Genomic DNA, 21582 nt, shown 5'->3' on the forward strand with positions numbered 1-21582 from the left:
ACATTAGACAATGGGTCCTGGGAAGTTTTCAGTTGGCCCTTTAATGCGATTTGGGGGCAGTGGAGTTGGGATGGTACTATTTCTACCATCATTTTCTACCGTAGTATTCCAGGTATGTCAGCAATAATCAGGAGGGAGGGAGGGAGGGAGGGAGGAAGGAAGGAAGGAAGGAAGGAAGGAAGGAAGGAAGGGACAATATGATGTAATTTTAAGAGAAATGGGGAGGGCATGGGGGGGGGGAGTTTTCAAGTTATATAAACAGACAGAGCAGACCAACTGTTTCCCAAAGTTTTAATGAACTGAAAAGGATCTGTACATCCAATATCTTTGCACTAACACACTGTTTCACCTAACTTGCTGGAAAACCAAGTTTAGAACCTGCCCCTGGGAAAAGATCTCAAACCACATTTTTCTTAAAAAAAAAAAAAACCCCTCCAGATCTGCAGGCTCATCCTTTCTCTCTCCTAAGGCTGCACCTGCGTGTCGCTGGGCAGGTGCATCCCCCTGTAAATGACAAGTGCCTGGGACGGCCCACACGCCAACAGAGGCTCTTCGTTCCGTGTAGGGAGGTCTCTCCCCGAACCCCTCAGTGCTTCTTTCGAGTCCAAGGCAAAGCTCTCCACGAGAGGTGCAAAAGGCAACTTCTTGAAAAGTCACTTTTTCATACACGTGTACTCCCCCCACCCTGCCACCCCCACCCCTTGATGCAAGGAATTGGGATCAGTTCAGGAAGCTGAACTAAAAGAAAACCATGCTTCCCCCGTCCCCAGTGAATGTGTAAAATGGCAGGGGGGGGAAGGGGATGGACGTACTCGCATTTTCAAAAACATCTTTAAATGTGGGGCCACACTTGCTTGGCGTCAGAGTGCCCTTCATCTTGTGAACAGGGAAATCATACTCTCGGGAAAGGTTAATAAGCAACGTTAGGTCTAGTAGCACCAGTTTGGTTTTAGAATACTTTAAAAGCTTGGGGTAGCCTGCCATGGTGCACCTCCAACACTGGAGAAGAATCAAAACCCTGAAGAGAGATTCTGCGTGGCCTCTTCTGCGAGCATCTCCATTGGCCTGTTAAAGCTCCTCACGTGTCCTCCTCACGTCTCTTCCTGCCCTCAAGCGTCTGCACTTCAGGTTTGTAAGCTCACCGCTGAGCACAAGAAAGCAGCAGTGTCAGTTTCTCGGAATAATTTCTTTTAAAAAATAAAATAAAATAAAAATAATGACAAGATGTCCCCCAAAAATAAAAACAATTATAATAACATGATCTACAAGATCCTCAGGATGTAGGGTTGTCCAGTGAAGAATTTCCAAACACCTGGACGGTGGCTAGGTTGGGATGAAGAGAGAGAAAAAGAGGAAGATCAGAGATATTTATATCCAATTTATCGGTATTTTGAAAAATATTCTTTAACCTGGTAATTTTGACTCCCACACCATCCCCTGTTCCCAGGAAATGTGAGGCAAGCAAAGAGGGAAAGAAACCATTTTAAAAACCCAGAAAATGAAAAATAAGATTTTACCAGCAGTTTACTCAAGATTCACTGCAGTAAATTTCAGTTCTGTGATGTCAGAATCGGGGGAGCTACTTCCACTTCTGTCACTATAGGTATCCCTGAAAAATTCAGGCTGTTAGAAAAATAACAGGATTTCTCTTATATACATTAACAAACCCTGTTCCTGGTCTACTGGTTCAGCTAGAATTCCTGGCCACTGAGGCAAGAAAAATCAAGAGAAAGAACATACTGTGATCTACCCTCAACATTCCAGAAGATAAGGTTGCTTGGCTGAATTTATACAAAAAACCTTTTTACATAGTGGGGATCCCTTCTTGTTTGGTAACCTAATGATCTGTTACAGGATGACTCAGCATCTGGGCCCAGGCCACAAAGGGTCTTGAAAATTTTTGCTAATTTTTAAAACGGGAGTACATGAAAGAAACTTATTTTGATTAGTTGCGGAAAACAAAATACTTGGAATTCAAACATCAACATAAAAGGCAGAAAAATAAATTGTAAATTAGAATTCATAGTTTGAACATGCATGTGTGTATGGGAGGGAGGGAGAGAGGGAGGGAGGGACGGAGAAGGAGAGAGGGAGGGAGAGGGAGAAGGAGAGAGGGAGGGAGAGGGAGAATCAGGGAGAGGGAGAAGAGGGAGAGAGGGAGAGGAAGGAAGCGACGGGGAGAAGGAAGGGAGAAGGAGGGACGGGGAGAAGTAGAAAAGGGAGAGGAATGAGGGAGAGGGAGAGAGGGAGAGGAAGGGACAAGGATAAGGAAGGAAAGAGGGAGAGATGGGGAGAGAGAGGAGGGAGAGGGAGGGACAGGGGAGAAGAAGAGAGAGAAAGGGAGGAAGGGGTGGGGGAAGAAGAAAGGAAGGAGAGGGAGAAAGAGGGAGGGAGGGAAAGAGAGAGGAGTTTTCTTCCTCCTTTAACCTTTCTAATATAATTTGACAAAGAAGCCGTTTCTGGTTTGTCATAACTTTCATCCTTTGCCAAATTTACAGGACCAGAACTGACTTGGGAACAGAGAGAGATCCAAGCTTTTTGTTAGCGGCAATGAAAAAAAAAGTAGAGGGATAATCAAAGAAGTGACCTTCCTTTAACCATGAACCGGCGCCCTAAATCTTCCCAAATATATAATCAACATACCATCTTTGATGACCACCGAAAAAGACTGATTTATCTTTAAAAGACTAAGGTATCTTTCAGAGAGAATCAAACCAGACGCAGTCAGGGCATGGAGGCCTTGATCGTGTACTTACTTTCCTCACGGTGCACCATTAATATTTTAGCCCAGGTGCAAGGGGAAAGGGTGTATCGTGAAGGCTACAGTGAAAGGTGGGTGTAAACCTTGAGCTCGCACACTCCCAAAGCACGTTCCAAAGGTGTACGGCAGGCTGGACTTACCTGGGAGAGAGTCTGCAACCTTTCTGGAGATAATGTGAGAGTCTTCCTGCAGAAGCCAGGAGGAGGCCAAAGTAAGGAGGAGACGGTTTTATGGGTCTGGATAGGAATTCTGGGTGATACTGAACTCCCACAAAAAAGGGATGCTCTAGAGGAGAAAATAAGGCATGCTTTAATTAGCTTAATGGCCAAAACTATTCATAAGGCTGCATGAATATCCTATAAAAAAACTACCGGTATGTAGCCATGGAAGAGAATATTTATACTCAGGGTTGAACTGTGGGGTCCTTGGCACTCTCTGAGCTTGGTTGGAGACGTTTTTTTCTTTTGCAGACTGGTGTTACCCAGTTTGGTAATGAAATGTCAACAAGAAAACCAAGCTCAGAGAGCACCAAGGACCTCACGTTAGCCATCGCTGAAATTCATTTTTTAAAGGACTAATATAGCAATGCTCAGGTTTTTTTTTAATCTAAGGAAAGATCACTTCCACAAATCTCAAGAGACACCCCTAAAACTTTTCCACAATTAACAATAGCAACCTTCTTGTGACAGATCAGTGCTCACCTTCCAACTCAACCACTTCCATTCGCTCTCCTTCCACATCCTGGCCCACAAACTTCATACCTTTCTCCTCAAATGAGTTTTTCAGCTCTGGGTTTACCTATGAAGAGAAGATTACACCACATCTTTTTAAACTGGGCTTCGGAGAAAAGGGGTCCACCCCTGCTTTTCTCTACTACAAGTAGCCATACCTCAAATCTGTGCCTGTGCCTTTCTTCCAAGTAATCACCATCGCCATACAGTTTTCCTATTGATGGAGAAAATAAATGGCCATTTGCTTATTTGAAGCATACTTATTAATACCATACTTTCCCCTTGCCTTTTCCTGTATAATGTTGATTTTCTTCTTCTTACAGAAAAGTTTATTGGAAAGCAGTTCCTGTGCTTAGCAACATACAACAAAAAAAAGAATGCGGGAGCCTATCTTCTAGTCTAATATTTATTCATTTGCTTACATCCCGCCTTTATCGTTTTCATAAGTAATTCAAGGCAGTGAACCAACAAACCTTCTTCTTAATTTTTCTACAACAACCCTGTGAGGTGAGTTGGGCTGAGAGAGTATAGGTTGGCTCAAAGTCACCTCAGTTGGCTTTCATAGCTAAGGCGGGACTTGAACTCACTGTCTCTTGTTTCTAGCCTGGTGCCTTAAACCATTAGACAAAACTGGCTCTCAAATATGCTATATCTCTAAGCTTTTCATCTGAACCAGGGCATCAAGAAGTCCATCAATGGTGTGAAGACAATAGCTTTTCCCACCTGTGATACCACAGCAGCTGTTATTCAGTGATGCCATATACCCTCTCTATACCTGGAGTTTCATGTTACAATTAACAACTGCAAACTGACTTTTCCTCTGTGAATGTGTTTAATTGCTAAGTAGCTATCACATTAGCTTGCTGTTATCCATATACTAAAACTTTCATCTGTAATCTTTAATTGACAAAACAATGCATCGTAGGGCAAAACATTTTGAATCAAAGTGCCTCAAATGAGCTAGTTTACAGAATGCATCTAAAATCCAGGATCCATGACTCCCGCTGAATTGAAATTTGGCCACGTTTATATAACATTTTGTGACCTAAACATTATCATAAATCATTTTATGACCTAATACTAAATGTCATAGAACATTTCCTGTAGTCAACTCCTGATGTTTGACTGTGCTATGCTGTTCAACATGGACGCCTTTCAAGACAGACAGATCGCTGAATATTTCCCTGAATTTTACAGAACTTTTCAAGTACACACTAGAATCTCTGCCGCTGCTGAAAGCACTGAGGAATCTGGCAAGGAAGTATCTCTGAAACTATGATACATGGGTTCACAGGTGGTCTAGCAAATACCTAAGTTTATAATACAAAGTTTGAGGTATATCTTTTTTTTTTCTTTGTAGAGCTATTACCAATGTCATCAAGTTGCCCCAAATGCCTAGGAAAGTGGGACTGCCGCTACCACGTTTCTCCAACAATACGGCCTCCACCAATAGGAAGGCCCAGCATGATTTCTAGGCATGAGGTGAAATTAAGCCCCGACCTCCAAATTTAGGCCTATTTAAATCATGTGTTTCCCCGCCATTTCTCACATCGTTCGTTAGAACTACACGAGATGAAGAAAAATGGGCGGGAGAAGGGCGGGGGGGGAAACTTGCCTTTAGGAGTGCCCTGCAGGTAACCTAGGCTAGAATACCCCGATAGCCGATAGAAGCTCCCTGAAGGTAGAGTCCCCAGCCGCTTCAGGGCGTGGCATAGCTGCCCGTGTCCCCTCATCTTTAGGCAGTCTCTTTCGGGCGATGGAAGCTCCCCAAGTGCAGTCACCAGCCACTTCGATCGGCCGGTAGAAGCATCCTCGGGGCAAGCGCACACACATTCCCCTCGCCACGAGGCCGCTTCTACCGGCCAATTGAAGTGGCTGGTGACTGCATTTGGGGAGCTTCCATCGCCCGAAAGAGACTGCCTAAAGGCGAGGGGACATGGGCAGCCACGCCACGCCCTGAAGCAGCTGGGGACTCTGCCTTCAGGGAGCTTTCATTGGCTGATAGAAGCGGTCTCGTGGCGAGGTATGTGCATATGGGCCGCTCTAGGTGGGGGAGGAAATTAAGTCACCCCCGAAAAGATGGTCTAGCCGTTTTTTCATTGGTCAAAAAAAAAAAAGGCCCGGCCTTATTTTGTGAGAAACACGGTAGCTATAATTTCCCACACTTTAAGGCAGCTTCAGCATTTGTTTAATCAAAATACAATCAGGAGTCAAAAGGAAGGAAGTCGGGGGGACAAAAGGAAGGCTAAGAAAAGCATACTCATGACTGAATTCTTGGTTTGGAAGATAGTTCTTCTCTTGCCCAGCCTCATGGTTCCACCCATTTGACCTGGATTGTGTTCCGGCATGTCAATTACCTGAGAAATCGAAGAGTATGATGTGATGGAGAAAAAGTTAAGACAAACTAAGGATGTTAAGCAAGTATGCAGGTATGCAACAAAATCTGTAAGCTGTTTCATTTCCATGGGATTAGTAGTATCTAAAAACGAAACAATGGTTTCTGGCATTGGTTATCCATCAGAAGGGCTTAAACCCCATTCTAACTGCTAATACAATATTTTTCACGTCTAACGTGAGTTTTAGAGTGCATTCCTATGTGTAAAATTATATGTGTATGTAATATACACATATACAAACATGCAAAAGGTTACTTTTACGGTATCTAAAGCAATAGAAAGTCAAGTAAATGTAAAAACACACATCCTATTGGTCAAATTGAGAGTCACTGGCTCCAAATTAAATAAAATAAATTTCATATCTACAAAAAAAAATATGGCAGAGCAATTCTCTGAGAAACAACTAACTTCAAATATCAGACAACATTTTAACAGAAGTTATTGAATCGTAGCACTATGGGGAAGTCTGATTATTCTTATAATTCATTCTAATTAGGCCATTTTTTACATTTCCTTTCAAAATAATTGTGAGAAGGGAGGGAAAAATATTCTTGGTATACATGAAAAGAAAGCTCAATGGATTAAAAAAGTATCATCACACTTACCACTGGGTGTGTAGTTTTGGGGTCAAATTCTGTAGAGTTGGCATCTGTGGATGATAGGCTTTGATCACATAAAGTCTCAGATCTTAAGAAAAAATCTACATTTCCAGTAGAAAGCAGCTTTTCCATTAATTTGCATTAATGACAATGTAACCCAAGACTTGGAGCAAACACTTCACATAACATGGTCAATGCAGTCCTACCCAAGTCATTAACATACCATGTTGTATATTTTAATAATCCACTACTTAAGTTTGAATGTTGTAAATAAGTGCTTTCTTATTAAGACCTCTACACTTAGGCTAGTAAATAAAGCAATAAAAACATGGAGATTTATATTTTAATTTGCAAACAATTTAGAAAATTAAAAGCTCATTCCTTTAGAAACTCTTGTAAAATGGATAAAGTGAAATAGGTAGAATTACCTAAAGAGTATAAAAAGCTTTATTGAGGTTTAAATGTTCCCAGTATACTGCTACCTTACAGCAATTATATCACAAAGATAACAGATAATCAGAGTTGGAAGGGACCTTGTAGGTCCATCTAATCCAACCCCCTGCCCAAGCAGGAGAGACCCTACACCATTTCTGACAGATGGCAGTCCGGTCTCTTCTTGAAAGTCTCAAGTGATGGCGCTCCCACAACTTCTGCGGGCAACTTCTGTTCCATTGGTTGATTGTTTCCACTGTCAGAAAGTTTCTCCTTATTTCCAGGTTAAATCTCTCCTTGTTCTGTTTCCATCCATTATTCCTTGTCTGGCCTTCGGGTGCTTTAGAAAATAGCTTGACCCCTTCCTCTCTGTGGCAGCCCCTGAGATATTGGAAGACTGCTATCATGTCTCTCCTGGTTCTTCTCTTCATTAGACTAGCCATGCCCAGTTCCTGCAACTGTTTTTCATATGTTTCAGCCTCCAGTCCCCTAATCATCCTGGTTGCTCTTCTCTGTACTTCTTCTAGAGTCTCAACATCTTTTTTATTGTCTGGTGACCAAAACTGGATGCAGTATTCTAGGTCTGGTCTTACAAATGATTTTAAGGAATAGAATTCTTAAAGAGAAGCCCAAATGTTTATTTTCCCACATTTTTACCTTGCCAGCCAAGGACATTGCGGGCAAACTCCACAACAGCCAACTGCATTCCCAGACAGACTCCTATAGAAAACAGAGACAGGAGATGTATTAAAAAATATGCACTGGTATTATCATATACCCAACAGAATTCCCATTATTTCTTTATTAGACTCTACATGAGCAGTTGAAGATCAGATACAGGAGGACCTTTGGGATAATTTATGGCCTTACAATTATGCATCAGTCTGGACACACATGATTTCAAAGACATCAGATACAGTTTCTTGGGATAATACTGAACAATATTTCTTTAACTTATCATTTCAAGCAAGCTGGTACAGAAAGGATCATTTCAATTCTGGTTCACATTCAAAGCAATTAGTTGAATGCTATTTATCTAATCAAGCAGTATTTATCTAATTGATTGCAGTAACTTTAGAGGCCAACCAACAGTTTATGCTGTAATAAAGAACTATGAGAAAAAGATCATGTGTGGGCAGAGGAAAAAACATCAACCTGCCAAAGAACATTCAACAGACTCAACAACCACTTTATCCCCAGGCCTGGGAACAAAGCCACGTCTTTAAAGATTTTGGGAACATCATAAGGGTGAGTCACATGAATCTCTGTAGAGATGCTCTTCCAGAAGGCATGTGCCGTGACAGAAAAGGCATCCTTCTTAGATCTCAAGAGATGACATCCAGAAAGGATCCGGAAGGCACCCAATTCTACTGGTTCTACTGGACAGGCAGAAACTGTTGGACACAGAGATCTCTCAAAGAATAGACCCAACCCCTTGTAAACTAAAGTTCTGCTATAACTTACTCCATACAAAAAATAACATTCAAGCACATTTTCTCACCTAGGAAAGGTTTCTTCTGCTTTCTTGCCCAAGAAATGGCTTGAATTTTTCCTTCTGTGCCTCGAACACCAAAACCACCTGGAACCAAGACTCCACTAAACAAAAGAAGGAGGAAGCCTATTGGATAAACCTGAGCATTCACTTTTGCAGTATATTTTATCCTAGTCCTCTGAAAATGAATTGCATTCACCTAGTAAAATACACACCACAATGCACTCTGCCTAGTTTGAACTAAGGAGGCTTCGTGAAAACAATCCCAGTCATGTTGTTTATAAACCACAGCCATGGTGCTTTATTTAACAACTTTCATGGAAATCACCATGAATGAAGATGTTTCAGCCAAGCAGGAATTTGCACCTGACATTTGAAAGATGATAGTAACACCCCTCTATTGAATGTTGATTGTCCAAAGTTCAACCTCTCGAAACCTCTAGGAAAACAACTAAGAGCCACGGTGGCGCAGTGGTTAGAATGCAGTATTGCAAGTTACTTCTGCTGACTGCCGGCTGCCTGCAATTTGGCAGATCAAATCTCACCAGGCTTAAGGTTGACTCAGCCTTCCATCCTTCCGAGGTGGGTATAATGAGGACCCACGTTGTTGGGGACCATAGGCTGACTCTGTAAAACCACTTAGCGAGGGCTGTAAATGCACGGTGAAGTGGTATATAAGCCTAAGTGCTATTGATATTTGAGTTTTAGAGAGCCCCTGCCACCCGTATCAAGAGTCTCGGGATACCATTTGTCCATTCTGTGGCAGAATCATATGACCATCACTCAGAGGCAATCTGCAGCATGTGATTTGTGAACAGAGAACTTCTCCATGGCATTTATTTATAATGACATTTATAAACAAAACAAAACAGTTAAAGGAGCTTGCTATATGTCACCCCATATGTTAAATAAAATTCCAAACCACCTGGAATTAGAGCCCGCATTATAAACTTGTTTGTGATATACTTCATCCTGTTGTTCAGAAACAGACATCAAGGCCTGGCTCATAAAAGGAAGGTATTTAAACACTGTCTCAACAATAAAAATGAAGTTATCTCTGGGAGAAGTACAAAAACAGCTTCAATCAAATGAGGAGACATTTTCTCATAATAGAAAGGAAGACAAATGCCTTACTCAGCACTGCAAAGCTTCTGCCAGGCTTCGTGGTATCGAACTGGTTCTTCTTGTAATGTAACTGGTTCCAAATTAGCAGAATCAATATACTGGAAAGAAAGAAAGAAAGAAAGATCGTCTAATTTTAGACCTTGAATGTCAATGTTTGTTGATCATTGCCTTGATTACTCTGTTAACTGACAAAATATTGACCGAATGATTCTCATCCCTAATCCTTATGAGTTAAAAAAAAAAAACTTCTGTTCCAAGTTATAGACCTTGGAGGTTTTTCATCTTAAAATAGTTCAATAATCAATGAAAAACATTTCTGTAGGAAGCTGATGATTTTTTTTTCAAAAAAAGATCATTTAAATGGTCACATCATCATGATGTCTTCAAAGCAATCAACATTCTTAGAGAGGGTTCGGTCCTTTTTTGAGGAACAGAGGAAATTCCCAATGTCGATCTCTAACTTTTCGCTCTCAGGAGCACTTCTCACTTTTAAAAATCATGAAGGACCCCAAAAGAGCATTTTTTTGTGTGGGTTACGTCGATTGCTACTGTATTAAAATTAACACATTCATAGAATATTTATTTATTGAATCATGTAAAAATAATATTAAACATATTAACATAAGCATTTTCAGGAAAAAACTATTTTAACAAATAAAAAACTAAGACTGATATGTCTACCATTTCTACGTACATCTCCACTATCTGGAAAATAGTTCTTCGTGCATCCAAGAGGGTCAAACTCAAGGCCCAGGAGTCGGAGCCGGCCAGCTTGGGAGGGCTACGCACAGTCCTCCCGAGCTAAGTTTTTGGCTGCAACGCCCTCCTGCCACCCTTTGCCAGTGAAAAGGGAGCTCAAGAGGGCCACGAGCACTCAGGCCACCACAGGCACCCCTGACATGAGTGATGTCGAGCTGGCCACACACACGCTGGCTACGCCCGCCCCCCCCAGGTCAAACACAACCCTGATGCGGCCCTCAATGAAGGACCCTCAGGAGCCTTTGAATCACACTAAGAAATGCTGGTGTACAGTGTGTCTTTTGATTCATTTTCCCTATTGTGTTTATTATAGCTATGGAAAAGTGTACAGTAGTAGCCAATTGAGGGCACTGACACAATATCAACATCACAAAGATTTTCCTACATATTGTGACCAATGCTTGCATCGTAGTTATCACGTTAATAAGCTCCATAATTTCTAACATTGCTGGAATATATGAGACAGGCTGGTTTTTGTTGTTGTTGGTAAACATAGTAGAATTTTTGCCAGAAGTAGCATTTTAGATGCAATAGAAGTTATGAACTTAGAGCAGATACCCATAGACTTTAAGTTTCAAACTAAACCAAGCAAGAAAGTTCGGGTTTTGTTGGTAGTCAGTGCAAAAAGCATACCTTTATCTCGAGTTTGTGATTGATTGCTAGAGCAGAATGTTCCAAGGCTTTAATGACAGAGGCATATGAATCTGAAAACTTTGTATATTTGCCAACCAGGGCAATAGAACAGGTTTCCAATAAGCGATCATATCTGTGCAAAAAACCAAAACCACGTCTTTAAAAAGTGAATATCGAAAGTATGGAATGAGAAAGCCAATATTAACATTATCATCTTACAAGACAGTTTAGTGGTTAATATGCCAGACCAGAAACAGGGAAACATGGATAGGCACAAAAACTAGCTGGGTGACTGACTCGCAACCCTAAGAAGAAGGCCAGAGCAACCCTTTCTGAAACTGCTACCTAAAAAATGACAAAAGCTTGTCCACGTAGCTGCCAGGACTCAATTCCAACTCAAAGCACTATCACCATTACCACCCCATCAAAATCCACTTAAGCCCAGCCCACACATTCAATAAATTGGACAAAATGCAAATTATTAACATTGCTAAATTTATTGTTAAATTTATATGCCGCCCCATCTCTCTGTCCAAAGCAAGTAGACTGTAACATCTAAAAAGGTACACTAGGCACTTGGATGCAGAGGTGGCTTCCTTAAAGACGTTCTGCAAACTAAAACTTAGCTTAGCAGAACCAAGCTGAACGAATTGGGTCTACAAGTCAGGAGATATCCCGTTTCCCGGAAAATACGACCTCTCCCGAAAGTTAAGTCCTGGCTTGATTTTTATATGTGCACCCAGTATAAGCCCTACCTCCAAAATAAGCCCTAATTAAGACCCCACCCACTCCAGGGTGCACGGGTAAAAATTAAGCTAGGATGGGGATAGGGGTTGGAGCTGCCCTACTACTTACCTTCGGAGCATTGGAGCCAGGCCTCATACACTCTGACACCTGCCTTGACAGCCATTTCTTCTGCAGCTGGCAAGATTTTCCTAAAGCCTCTGCAGCCAATAACAGAGCTTGGATCAATCCGGAGCTGTTATCAGCTGCAGAGATCTTCCGGAAAGCCTTGCCAGCCACAGAAGTTCCTGAAGGCCTCTGACAGAGAAAAGGAAGCCGGGGGCAACATATGCAAATGAAGTGAATCTGTGGACAACATCCCACCCCAAAATTAAGACCTGGTGCCTTTTTTGTGGCAAAAAAAAAAGACAGGGTCTTATTTTCGGGGAAAACTGTTGAGGTAATTCCCTGTTAGGAGAATGAGCGCATACAGGGAGACGTATTTGAGAGTAGTGTTTGAATAATACACATACAGCACACAGATACACTGTACAGTAAATGTAGGTTTTTACTTCCAGACAGTTTAAGCAAAGTTCAAGATAAGCAGTCCGAAAGTCATTCACAGGTAGATCAGTCAGTTTTTCAATCCAGGGATAATCCAAATATCAAAGTCCAGTGTGAAAAAAAAAAGTTCAGTATCAGACTTACATTAAATCCAGAAATATCAGTCAATTAGGAAAAATGGAGGAACGGCAATACTTTCCAACAGAAGGAAAGAGAGACTCACTCAGACACACTCTCTTCTGAGACTAAGACTAAGACAACCCAGGTTTCTGGCTCCATCTTATGGCCGTTTGAGTAACCACACCCAATTGCATTTTTTAGCATGCTCTTAAAGAGACGGTATTAAAATGTCTATCCTGGTTTATATATTTCTAACCCAAATACCTGTTAGGTGACTCATATTCCTAACAAAAATACAGTACTAGTCCAGCATCTCTCTCCAAAAGATCCTTTTTAAAAATAGCAATAGCATTTATATACCACTTCAGTGCTTTACAGCCCTCTCTAAGCGGTTTATAGAGCCAGCTTATTCCCCCAACAATCTGGGTTCTCATTTTATGGACCTCAGAAGGATGGAAGGCTGAGTCAACCTTGAGCCACTCAGGACTGAAGGCATTGAACTTCTGGCAGTAAGCTGAGTCAGCCTGCAATACTGCATTCTAACCACTGCACCACCATGGCTGCACCATTATAATAGAGAATTCCTTTTCATCTGTGGTCTGAAGTGGTGCGGTCAACACTATGGCAATCTAAGTTTGGGCGCTGTATGGTTCATTGTTGTGAGAGTCCAGTGGTTGTCTTAGCTGGTTGGGGTAACCAGGCCATCACTGCAAGCAAATAATATGCTTTCTTTTAGCATATCGAACTGCACAGCCATGGTGCTTTGTTGTGTTAGGTTTAAAGGTTTATTTTATTGTATTGCTTGAAAGTAACCAGAATAACTGCTTGCCCAAAGAAGCTCTCACCTGTCCGCCATCTCCTTCCATTTCATCAGCATTCTCTGGGGCTGCTTTTCAATGGGAAGGTTGAGCCTGTGTCGAAAATAATCCACCACTCCTTGCTCCTCTAGCAACAGAGGAACCCGATAGATGGAAGAGACATCATGGACACAGATTACCTGTTGAAGCAAAGCAAATTATTTGGTTAAGCAAATATTACTAAGATATCCGAACCATATCCGCAAATACACATAACGATGCACAGAATTAATTGCTGCTCTGGCAAACAGAAGATCAAAATAAGGTGCATTGCAAGTCACAGCTAACTGGAAAAAAGGGGGCTTACATACATAAAATCTGCTACACCGAACTCTCTGATTTGACCCAGATGTGGGTCTCCCGAGCTTTGACGAAAAGGGAAGATAGGCAACCAGCAGCCTACAGGCAATGCTTCAACACCTGTTTTACAATTCGTCACCACCGTGATCTGGTGATAAATGATTGAAAATCCACCGTGTGCATTTCTTTTTTTTTTCTAGATAATTAATGTTACATAGGAGTTTGTAACTTTAATCTGTTCTGTGCATGCAGAAACTATTACATGAAATCAAAAGCCTGCAGAAAACACATATAGTTACTTTGCTAACATGAAGCAACTTTACCTGTTCTGGTTCTACATGACAAAACATGGAAATTTTCTCTTTCACTGAGGTATCCAGGGGCGTGGAACATCTACACACAATCTAGTAAAGAAAATAGTGAAATCTTCAAAAGATTTGTCCAAGGATTAAATCTAGCCTTCAAACAGAATTTGGTTAGCTCACTGAAGAACAATTAACCACATTGTACTTTCTCAACTGTGAACAGATTATTATCTCTTTCATAGCAATTTCTCAAATAGCTGAATAACATCTTCCCACCCTCAGCCTGACAGCAGTTTGAAATCCAGCCAGTAATTTTAACATACATTATAGCAAAACTTACTAGATCTGGTGATAGACCCAGGCCCCGAAGTTCACGAACACTATTCTGAGTAGGTTTTGTCTTCTGCTCCCCTGTAGAACTTGGCTAATAGACCCAGGCCAAGAAATATAAACAAGAAGACAGTGTGTCAAATTAAGATCAGATTCATTTTCCAATCTCTTTGAAAACCCTCAGGTCATTCCTGCAATCTGTTTATTCATTTGTTTATTTGTCTAGTTTCTAGGCCAGCCAATTCCACAAACAGCTTCATACGGTTAAAAACAAAACAAACAAGAGGAAAAACAATTCCCAACCCTTTGGATGTCCTAACCCCAGAGCCTTAGAAAAAGAGCTACCTTGGTTCTCTAGGGCCAACACTACAAGGAGCTGCCTTGTGGAATCTTACCTGGGGAACTAGGCTGACGTGAATATTACAGAAGTTCTCGCGCTTGACTTTGAATTGAAATTGGCGGAATGCTTCAATGAAAGGCATGCTTTCAATATCTCCCACCGTTCCTCCGAGCTAAAATACAGACATCTAAAATTAAATGCAATGCTCTTTTCTTAAAAGCACAAATCCCGTCCCCCACATCTCCTTTTACCATATTCAAGTTTAGCAATATTTCAGCCAAATCCCTTCGTGTACTTTTCTTAACTGTAACAGCAGCACTTGGACTTATGTACCACTTCATAGTGGTTTACAGCCCTCTCTAAGTGGTTTACATATTGCCCTCAGCCATCCAGACATTATCAATTTACCTTTGGATATTTTGAATATTTGCATATTAATTTTCTTGTACTGATTAATGACCATAAAGTATTGTAATGGTAATAACTGTAAAGCATCTTTAAAAACATCCAGGTAGTAATCATCAACCAATATCTTACAGGTGAAATCCTGGCAGGAGACATAGAAGGTCATGGACACCAACCTCTATCACACAGACTTGGGGCTCCATGCCATCTTCATCTACTGGGATCCGTGCCTGTCTCATCACCCACTCCTGGATGGCATCAGTAATGTGGGGCACAACTGTAAAAACATTTTTAAAAAAGATAATGTTTCAATAATTTCTGGCTACATGCTCAGTCAGAATCATCTCATTAACACTAAACATTCATTTCTTGGTGAATTTCTGCTGATTTGATTTTATGAATTCAACCTGGATGCTATCCAACTCTAACCAATTTGGCTATTTTATTTTACCCAATAAGGTTACTGGATACCTTATCATTCCTGTTGGCTAGCGTGACTGCATTCTTGTGAACATGTTCCTGAGTGAAAATCCCAAACTCTCCACTGTTCTGGCTTACAGCAACATGCAAATACAACTAGAATAGTGTTAGGTGTTCCAGGGATGCCAGCAGAGTAAGGTCAAAAAAGTCAAGATGGCGACTTGAACAATGCAATCGAAGCTCCATGTACATGACACACATAAAAAATTATGAAGCATTGATCACTGTGAAGCTTTGTTTCACCATGGCTGATATCTTTTTTTTTTTAAACCACTCCTAAAAACATCCTTGAATTGCTCTAACAATTATTCTCTATTTATTTATAGTACTGGAAAAAAAAATGTTTTTTAAATAATGTTTTCAATTGTGTCTCAAAGTGCCCAAATTTCTCATCTCCAGGTTATAAAAACAACCAGGAGAGACAGTAGCTACAGAACATAAACTAGTAGCCATGATCTTTATGGTTGAAATTCAACAAAGTCTCCAGCCAAAGGCAGCAGTCAAAGGAAAATGAATCCATGTTTAATACTTTACCTTGCACAGTTTTACCTAAGTAGTCTCCCTTCCTTTCCTTGTTGATGACATATTGGTATATTTTTCCTGTGGTCAGGTTATTGTCCTTTGTGAGTCGGATATCAAGAAACCGTTCATAGTTACCCAGATCCAAATCCACTTCTCCTCCATCATCCAACACAAAGACCTCCCCTAAAACAAAATGGCAACCACAGGTAAGCTTTTCGTCACCTTCTTCCATATAGCCATGTTTGTGTACTGAAAGCATCCTCCAAAACAGGGGTCTCCAACCTTGGCAACTTTAAGACTTGTGGACTTCAACTCCAAGAGTTCCTCAGCCAGCAAAGCTGGCTGAGGAACTCTGGGAGTTGAAGTCCACGAGTCTTAAAGTTGCCAAGGTTGGAGACCCCTGCTCCAAAACATCTAGCATATTCCCAGTTGGTTAGCAATGGTAAGGGTAGCTGGACATCCTAGGACCTACTGTACAGCCTTCTGAAGGATAATCAACATGTTTCCCACTGTAGACCCAACCCCACCAAGGACTCTGCTGCCTGTCACTTTTGTTGCCTGAACAATCTACAGCAGTGTTTCTCACTCTTGGCATCTTTAAGATGAGTGGACTTCAACGGACTGAAGTCCACATTCAAGCCATGTATATGGCTGCCCATTTTCTACCCATCTAGGAGAGGAGCTGAGGTTCAAGAAAATAAAATTAGAAACACAAAAGCAAACATTATAAATATAAATAATTTAAGTAGCCCAATACACAGATTGGACCCTCTATACTGTATTTGGTGTTTTTTTTTTAAGTAGAGAAATAAGAGACTGGACTATCATCTGTCAGAAATGGTATAGGGCAAGGGTCTTCAAACTTGGCACAAGTTTAAGACTTGTGGACTTCAACTCCCAGAATTCCTGAGCTAACATAACTGGAGGCGGAATTCTGGGAGTTGAAGTCTTAAAGCTGTCAAGTTTGAAGACCCCTGGTATAGGGTCTCTTGCTTGAGCAGGAAGTTATGCTTCCAACTGTTATGCTCTACTCTACTCTGCAAAATGTACCTTCAAAATTAGAATGTGGAGATACTCAGTCCTTGCTGCTACATTAAGAAGACGTTTTCACCTTGTCTTACCGTGCTCATAAGGAGAGAATGTGCCTGCATCAATGTTAATATAAGGGTCAATTTTAATGGAAGTGACGTGTAATCCACATGATTTGAGGATTGTCCCAACGCTGCTAGCAATGATTCCTTTTCCAATCCCAGAGATGACACCACCTGTTACCAAAATGTACTTCATTTGTTTCAATGTCTAAACAAAGAAAAAAGTTACATTTCATAAAATATAGCTACTGATTTGTTATTTTTGGCTTTGATCAGTCTTGCTGACCAATACGTATCTATTAATATAAAACAAGGTTATATTTATTGTACATCCAGCAGATTTAAAGCCACAATTCAATTTTAAATTGTTATTGATTTTGTCTGTCCATTTGTTTTCCATCTAACTTTTCACTTTAACCTTGTTTTGCACTTGTCTTGATGTTTTGCAAGCTACTTTGTCTATATATGCAGTACTGTTTAATAAAGCACCATGCTCCCAGTTCATAAATAAGATACTAATGAAAATCAGACTCACTTTTCACTATTGCTTCTCCCCATAAACTAGCACTTTTAAGGAATTAGTAACAAATGTACCTTTACCCTTCGTGGCCTCTACAATACATAACCAAGTTGCTCACTTTGACAGAGGTCAGAACAACTAAAGACTTGAGCAAATTGTTCAATTTACAATCCTTCATTTTCTTTAAAACAGTGTGTTTCAACCTTGACACACATCTTAAAGCTACCAAAGTTGAAAAACAATGTTTTATTAAAAGGATCATGAGACATCAAAATGCACGGGTTCCCAGATCAATATGAGACTAAAGAACAGAGTGAAAATGGGAGCAATTTGCTAATTAATTTTATATCTTTTTATTCCACAAGATGGGCCCATTATATACACTGAAATAAACAAAGAGCACAATGGATCAGGAGAAAGATTAAGAAGACATCAGCAATAAATATTTTGCCTCAGATTAAAATTCTGAAATAAGGAAGCCTCAGTTATAGGTATATAAACCACCTAGAGTCGCTCAAATGTGATAGGTGGTGTAGAAATTGGATGGACAAACAGATAATATAGGATCTTCTAGAGATATAATGTTCTCAATGAAATCATGGAAAAAGCAATATAAGATGCACAATTACTTCATGCTGATCATGGCAAGAGGCCTCACATAAAGAAAATTCATATAAGCACAAGCAGCAATTCAGCTGGGGAGGGACACACTAACAGGGTTACTGAAGGACTGTTGCCAAGCATAGCCAGGAAAAGAGAAGAGAAAATTTTTAGATCAGAAGTGAGAGGGATGAAGATTTAGTAAAACAATATAATAATTCAATAAACAGGAATGTTGCCATTAAAAATCAGAGGGGATGTAGAAGGTAAGACCTGCCAAAAGAAGATGTTCTAGAATTTCCCAGATGTTTGCATGACTCAACATAAAGGCACCTTCAGGCAGAGTTGGTGACAAAGAATGCGATTGCAAGTAACCTGGTGAACCAGACGAACCTGAGTCTTGAAATCTCCACTACTTTTCAGTCTGTTACTCCCTAACTTAACAGGGCTGCCAAACAACAGCTTCTTCTGGAGCAATAACTATGCAAACATGCGTGCCCTGGGAGGCATGGGGTGGGCAGCATGTGCTTCACTTTGCCTCATGTGGCCTAGAGGGAGAAGGGAAGCCTTAGAATGGAACAGTGATGACAACCTGAGTCACTGCTTCCCTGCCTCTCCCATTGGGATGCAATGGGAAAAGCAGAGAGCATTTTTATCCCCCCCCACACACACACACACAAAGTCCCAGATGAATGTGGTCCGTTTTTTAAAACTCAAGTCTTTCTTCTCTCAAGTTTCTTTCGCCACACCAAATACGATCCCATTCTGTGCTATTTTGAGAGATTTATCCTCCATTTTGTATAACAATATTTTTTTTAAAGGACAAGATGAAAGCTCCTGGACTGGGCTTTGTTGTTGTTGAACAACCAAACCATTACAATTATTAGAAATAAGAGAGATATTTCAGGTCATTGCTGAACAGAACCCAGTTAATTACCAACTGGGAACCACAAAGGAATTTGGAAATAAGAGTCTGAATATAAGATAGACTATTTCACTAAAAACCAAGGTTGCAATTTGCGGGTGGGGAGATGAATAAAAAGACACAAGAGAAAGGCTGAGCATAATTAAATGCATTACATTTAACTGATGCTAATTTTCACATTGCTGATTTCATGGTGTTTTTTCCCCTCACCCATGTTATCCTCCTCAGCCAGTTTTTAAAAAAATGTGATCTGAGGACCTCTGGGAGTCCCCAACACCCTCTCAGGTCTGCAAAATCAAAACACCCTAAAAATACATTTTTAAACTCCCAATTTGGTGTAGTGCTTAAGACACTGGGATAGAAATTGCAAAGGCTGGGAGTTCCAATCCTGCTTTAGGCATTAAGCCAGCGGGGGTGGGGGGATCTTGGGCCAGCGGGTCTTACTCAGCTCCAGGAAGCAAGCAATGGCAAAGCCCTTCTGAACATCTGTCACGAAAACCGCAGGGATGGCATTTGCCAAAGAGTCAACCTTTTGACTTGAGCATCCAAAGGTGCTTTTTTCAGGAGGCAACTGGACTTTCTGGTTTTTCTTTGAAGACGTTTCACTTCTCATCCAAGAAACTTCTTCAGCTCTGACTGGAGGGTGGTCAGAAGTCTTCAAAGAAAAACCAGAAAAGTCCAGTTGCTTCTTGAAAAAAGCACCTTTGGGACAACCATGCCCTGGATGATGGAGAATCTCCACAGACCTTTTGATTTGAGCATACACACATACACAAATAGAGGTAGAGAGGGGTAGAGATAGAGATGAGAGAGAGCTGAGGTAGATGGGAGAGAGGAGAGACATACATACACACGTACATCTTAAAAGTAGGAAGGAAGGCGTCTTGAGAGACCAGAGTTTAAGAAAGACTGTCCTAAGCCAGCTAAGAGAAAGGAAAGATGGCCAACGAGTGACAGAAGAGCTGGACTAGGAGATAGCAGGCATGGAGGGTGTCCAGATGCTGCCATAATGCAGCCCCGCATTTAGGGCCACCAGTGCAAAACCTCCTGGAGCTTTTTCAAGAGCCTCCGCTGACTTCTCCAGGGCTGCTTTCCCACGACCAGTTGCACCCAGTTTACCCAACAAACCCGCCTGCACGTCTTGCTGCACACCGTGAGAACCCGAGCAAAAGACCCGGGCAAACCGCTCGTCTGCAGCCGCCACCCCTCCTCCGTCCACGTGGCAAACGGGGTCGCCCAAAAGGATCGGGGGAGACCCCCGAAAGGCAAGCGAGGGCAGCCGCTTTATCACCCACCCGCCCTCCGCCCAGAAGATCGGACTCATCCCCGCGCAGGCAGCCGGGAACTCTGGGCTTTGTTGTCCGAGGAGGGGGAGGGGAGGAAAAAGAGCCCCCCCACCCCGCTTCTTGTAGCCGTGTCAAGGGCCAGCCCCGGTGCAGCTACTGTTATCCCAGCACGAAGCAGGGCGGGTCTGGCGTTTGACAGCTGCTGCCCGAGAGCCTCCCCCTCCTCCCGGGCCAGGCCCAGGAAAGCCCTCCCCCTCCCCCGCGCCCAAATTCCTCTCCCCCGATACTGACCCTCCACCGGTCCTGGCCACTGCGCAGGCGCGTGGACGCGGAGCCCTCCCAAGGCTTTATTCTTAATTTAAAAAAAAAAAAAAAGAGCCCGTCCGCGTCTGCAGAAGAATCTTTGCGAGGCCGGGGCGAAATCAAAGATACAAACGCATGGAGCCGGCGCGCGCGCGCTTAAAACGCACGCTGGAGGCGGGGGAGGGGGGGAGAGAAGGGCGGAGCGAAAGGCGGGGCGGAGTGAGGCCGGGCGCGATGGAAAAGCATTTTACACATACAATTTTTTTTTTCGGATTGGGTCTATACGCCTGCGCTAACTTGGAGAGCGCGGTTGGTCCGCCTTCTTCCCAAAGTTGTTTTCTATAGGCTGGGGTTTCGGGAGGAGGCGGGGTGAGTGGGCGTGTCTCCGAGAGACCGAGGTTGAACATAGACGAATGAATGAATGGATGTGTTTATCCAATTTCATTTTGATTTGCTTTTATTAAATTTTAGTAACAAACTGTTGCTGGAACTTTGCATTTTGATATGGCCCAAGGGATAATCAATAAAGAGTTATTATTATTTGTACCATTTTATTTTCTTATATTTGTATTGGTTTTATCTATACACAGCGGAATGAATGTATATTGTATGTGTATATTGTGTATATTGTGTATATGTGTATATTGCACTATCCTCTCGCTGTCACCTTCGTTCATATATCTCTCCTGCCAGCAAAGATTTTCTGCGGAACTTTTTTGCAGCCCTGATTGTGTGTGTGTGTATAAAAATATGCGCACACATACACACATGTATATGAAAATAAAGATAGCAATACAGTCTACCAAAGTGAAAGTTGGACTTTTATACAATAACTTTAGGCAATAATGACTACACTCAAACTATCTTACTTCAGGTACATTATACAAAGACATACTTAACATTTAATTGATTAGATTTGACTGCCTGAGGAATTATGGGTTGAAAGTTGTGACATTATTAAAGAAGAAAAATAGCCACACATG

General features: G+C 41.6%; 1 protein-coding gene across 3 annotated transcripts; it reads right to left on the bottom strand.

The window, feature by feature from the left end:
* Window positions 1-274: 274 nt before the first annotated feature.
* Window positions 275-20817, bottom strand: CTPS1 (CTP synthase 1). Of its 3 annotated transcripts, none has more exons than XM_087939864.1 (19): window positions 20588-20817; window positions 16996-17173; window positions 15887-16057; window positions 15049-15149; window positions 14523-14639; window positions 14138-14221; window positions 13816-13896; window positions 13181-13332; window positions 10929-11061; window positions 9546-9634; window positions 8421-8515; window positions 7577-7639; window positions 6494-6537; window positions 5753-5849; window positions 3651-3706; window positions 3463-3559; window positions 2902-3046; window positions 1518-1609; window positions 275-1323 (listed from the first exon to the last, which is right to left on the bottom strand). In XM_087939864.1, the coding sequence occupies exons 2-18, from the start codon at window positions 17159-17161 to the stop codon at window positions 1525-1527; spliced, it is 1776 nt and encodes a 591-aa protein (XP_087795990.1). In that variant the 5' UTR covers window positions 17162-17173; window positions 20588-20817; the 3' UTR covers window positions 275-1323; window positions 1518-1524. The 3 variants fall into 3 exon arrangements, with proteins under 3 accessions (XP_087795990.1, XP_087795992.1, XP_087795991.1); XM_087939866.1 differs by having other exon boundaries at window positions 16996-17139; window positions 20588-20766; XM_087939865.1 differs by lacking the exon at window positions 1518-1609 and having other exon boundaries at window positions 20588-20766.
* Window positions 20818-21582: the final 765 nt, after the last annotated feature.

Source organism: Pseudonaja textilis, chromosome 10 (assembly GCF_049901715.1).
Source record: "Pseudonaja textilis isolate UNSWEBS1 chromosome 10, rPseTex1.2, whole genome shotgun sequence".
NCBI classification, from domain to species: Eukaryota; Metazoa; Chordata; class Lepidosauria; order Squamata; family Elapidae; genus Pseudonaja; species Pseudonaja textilis.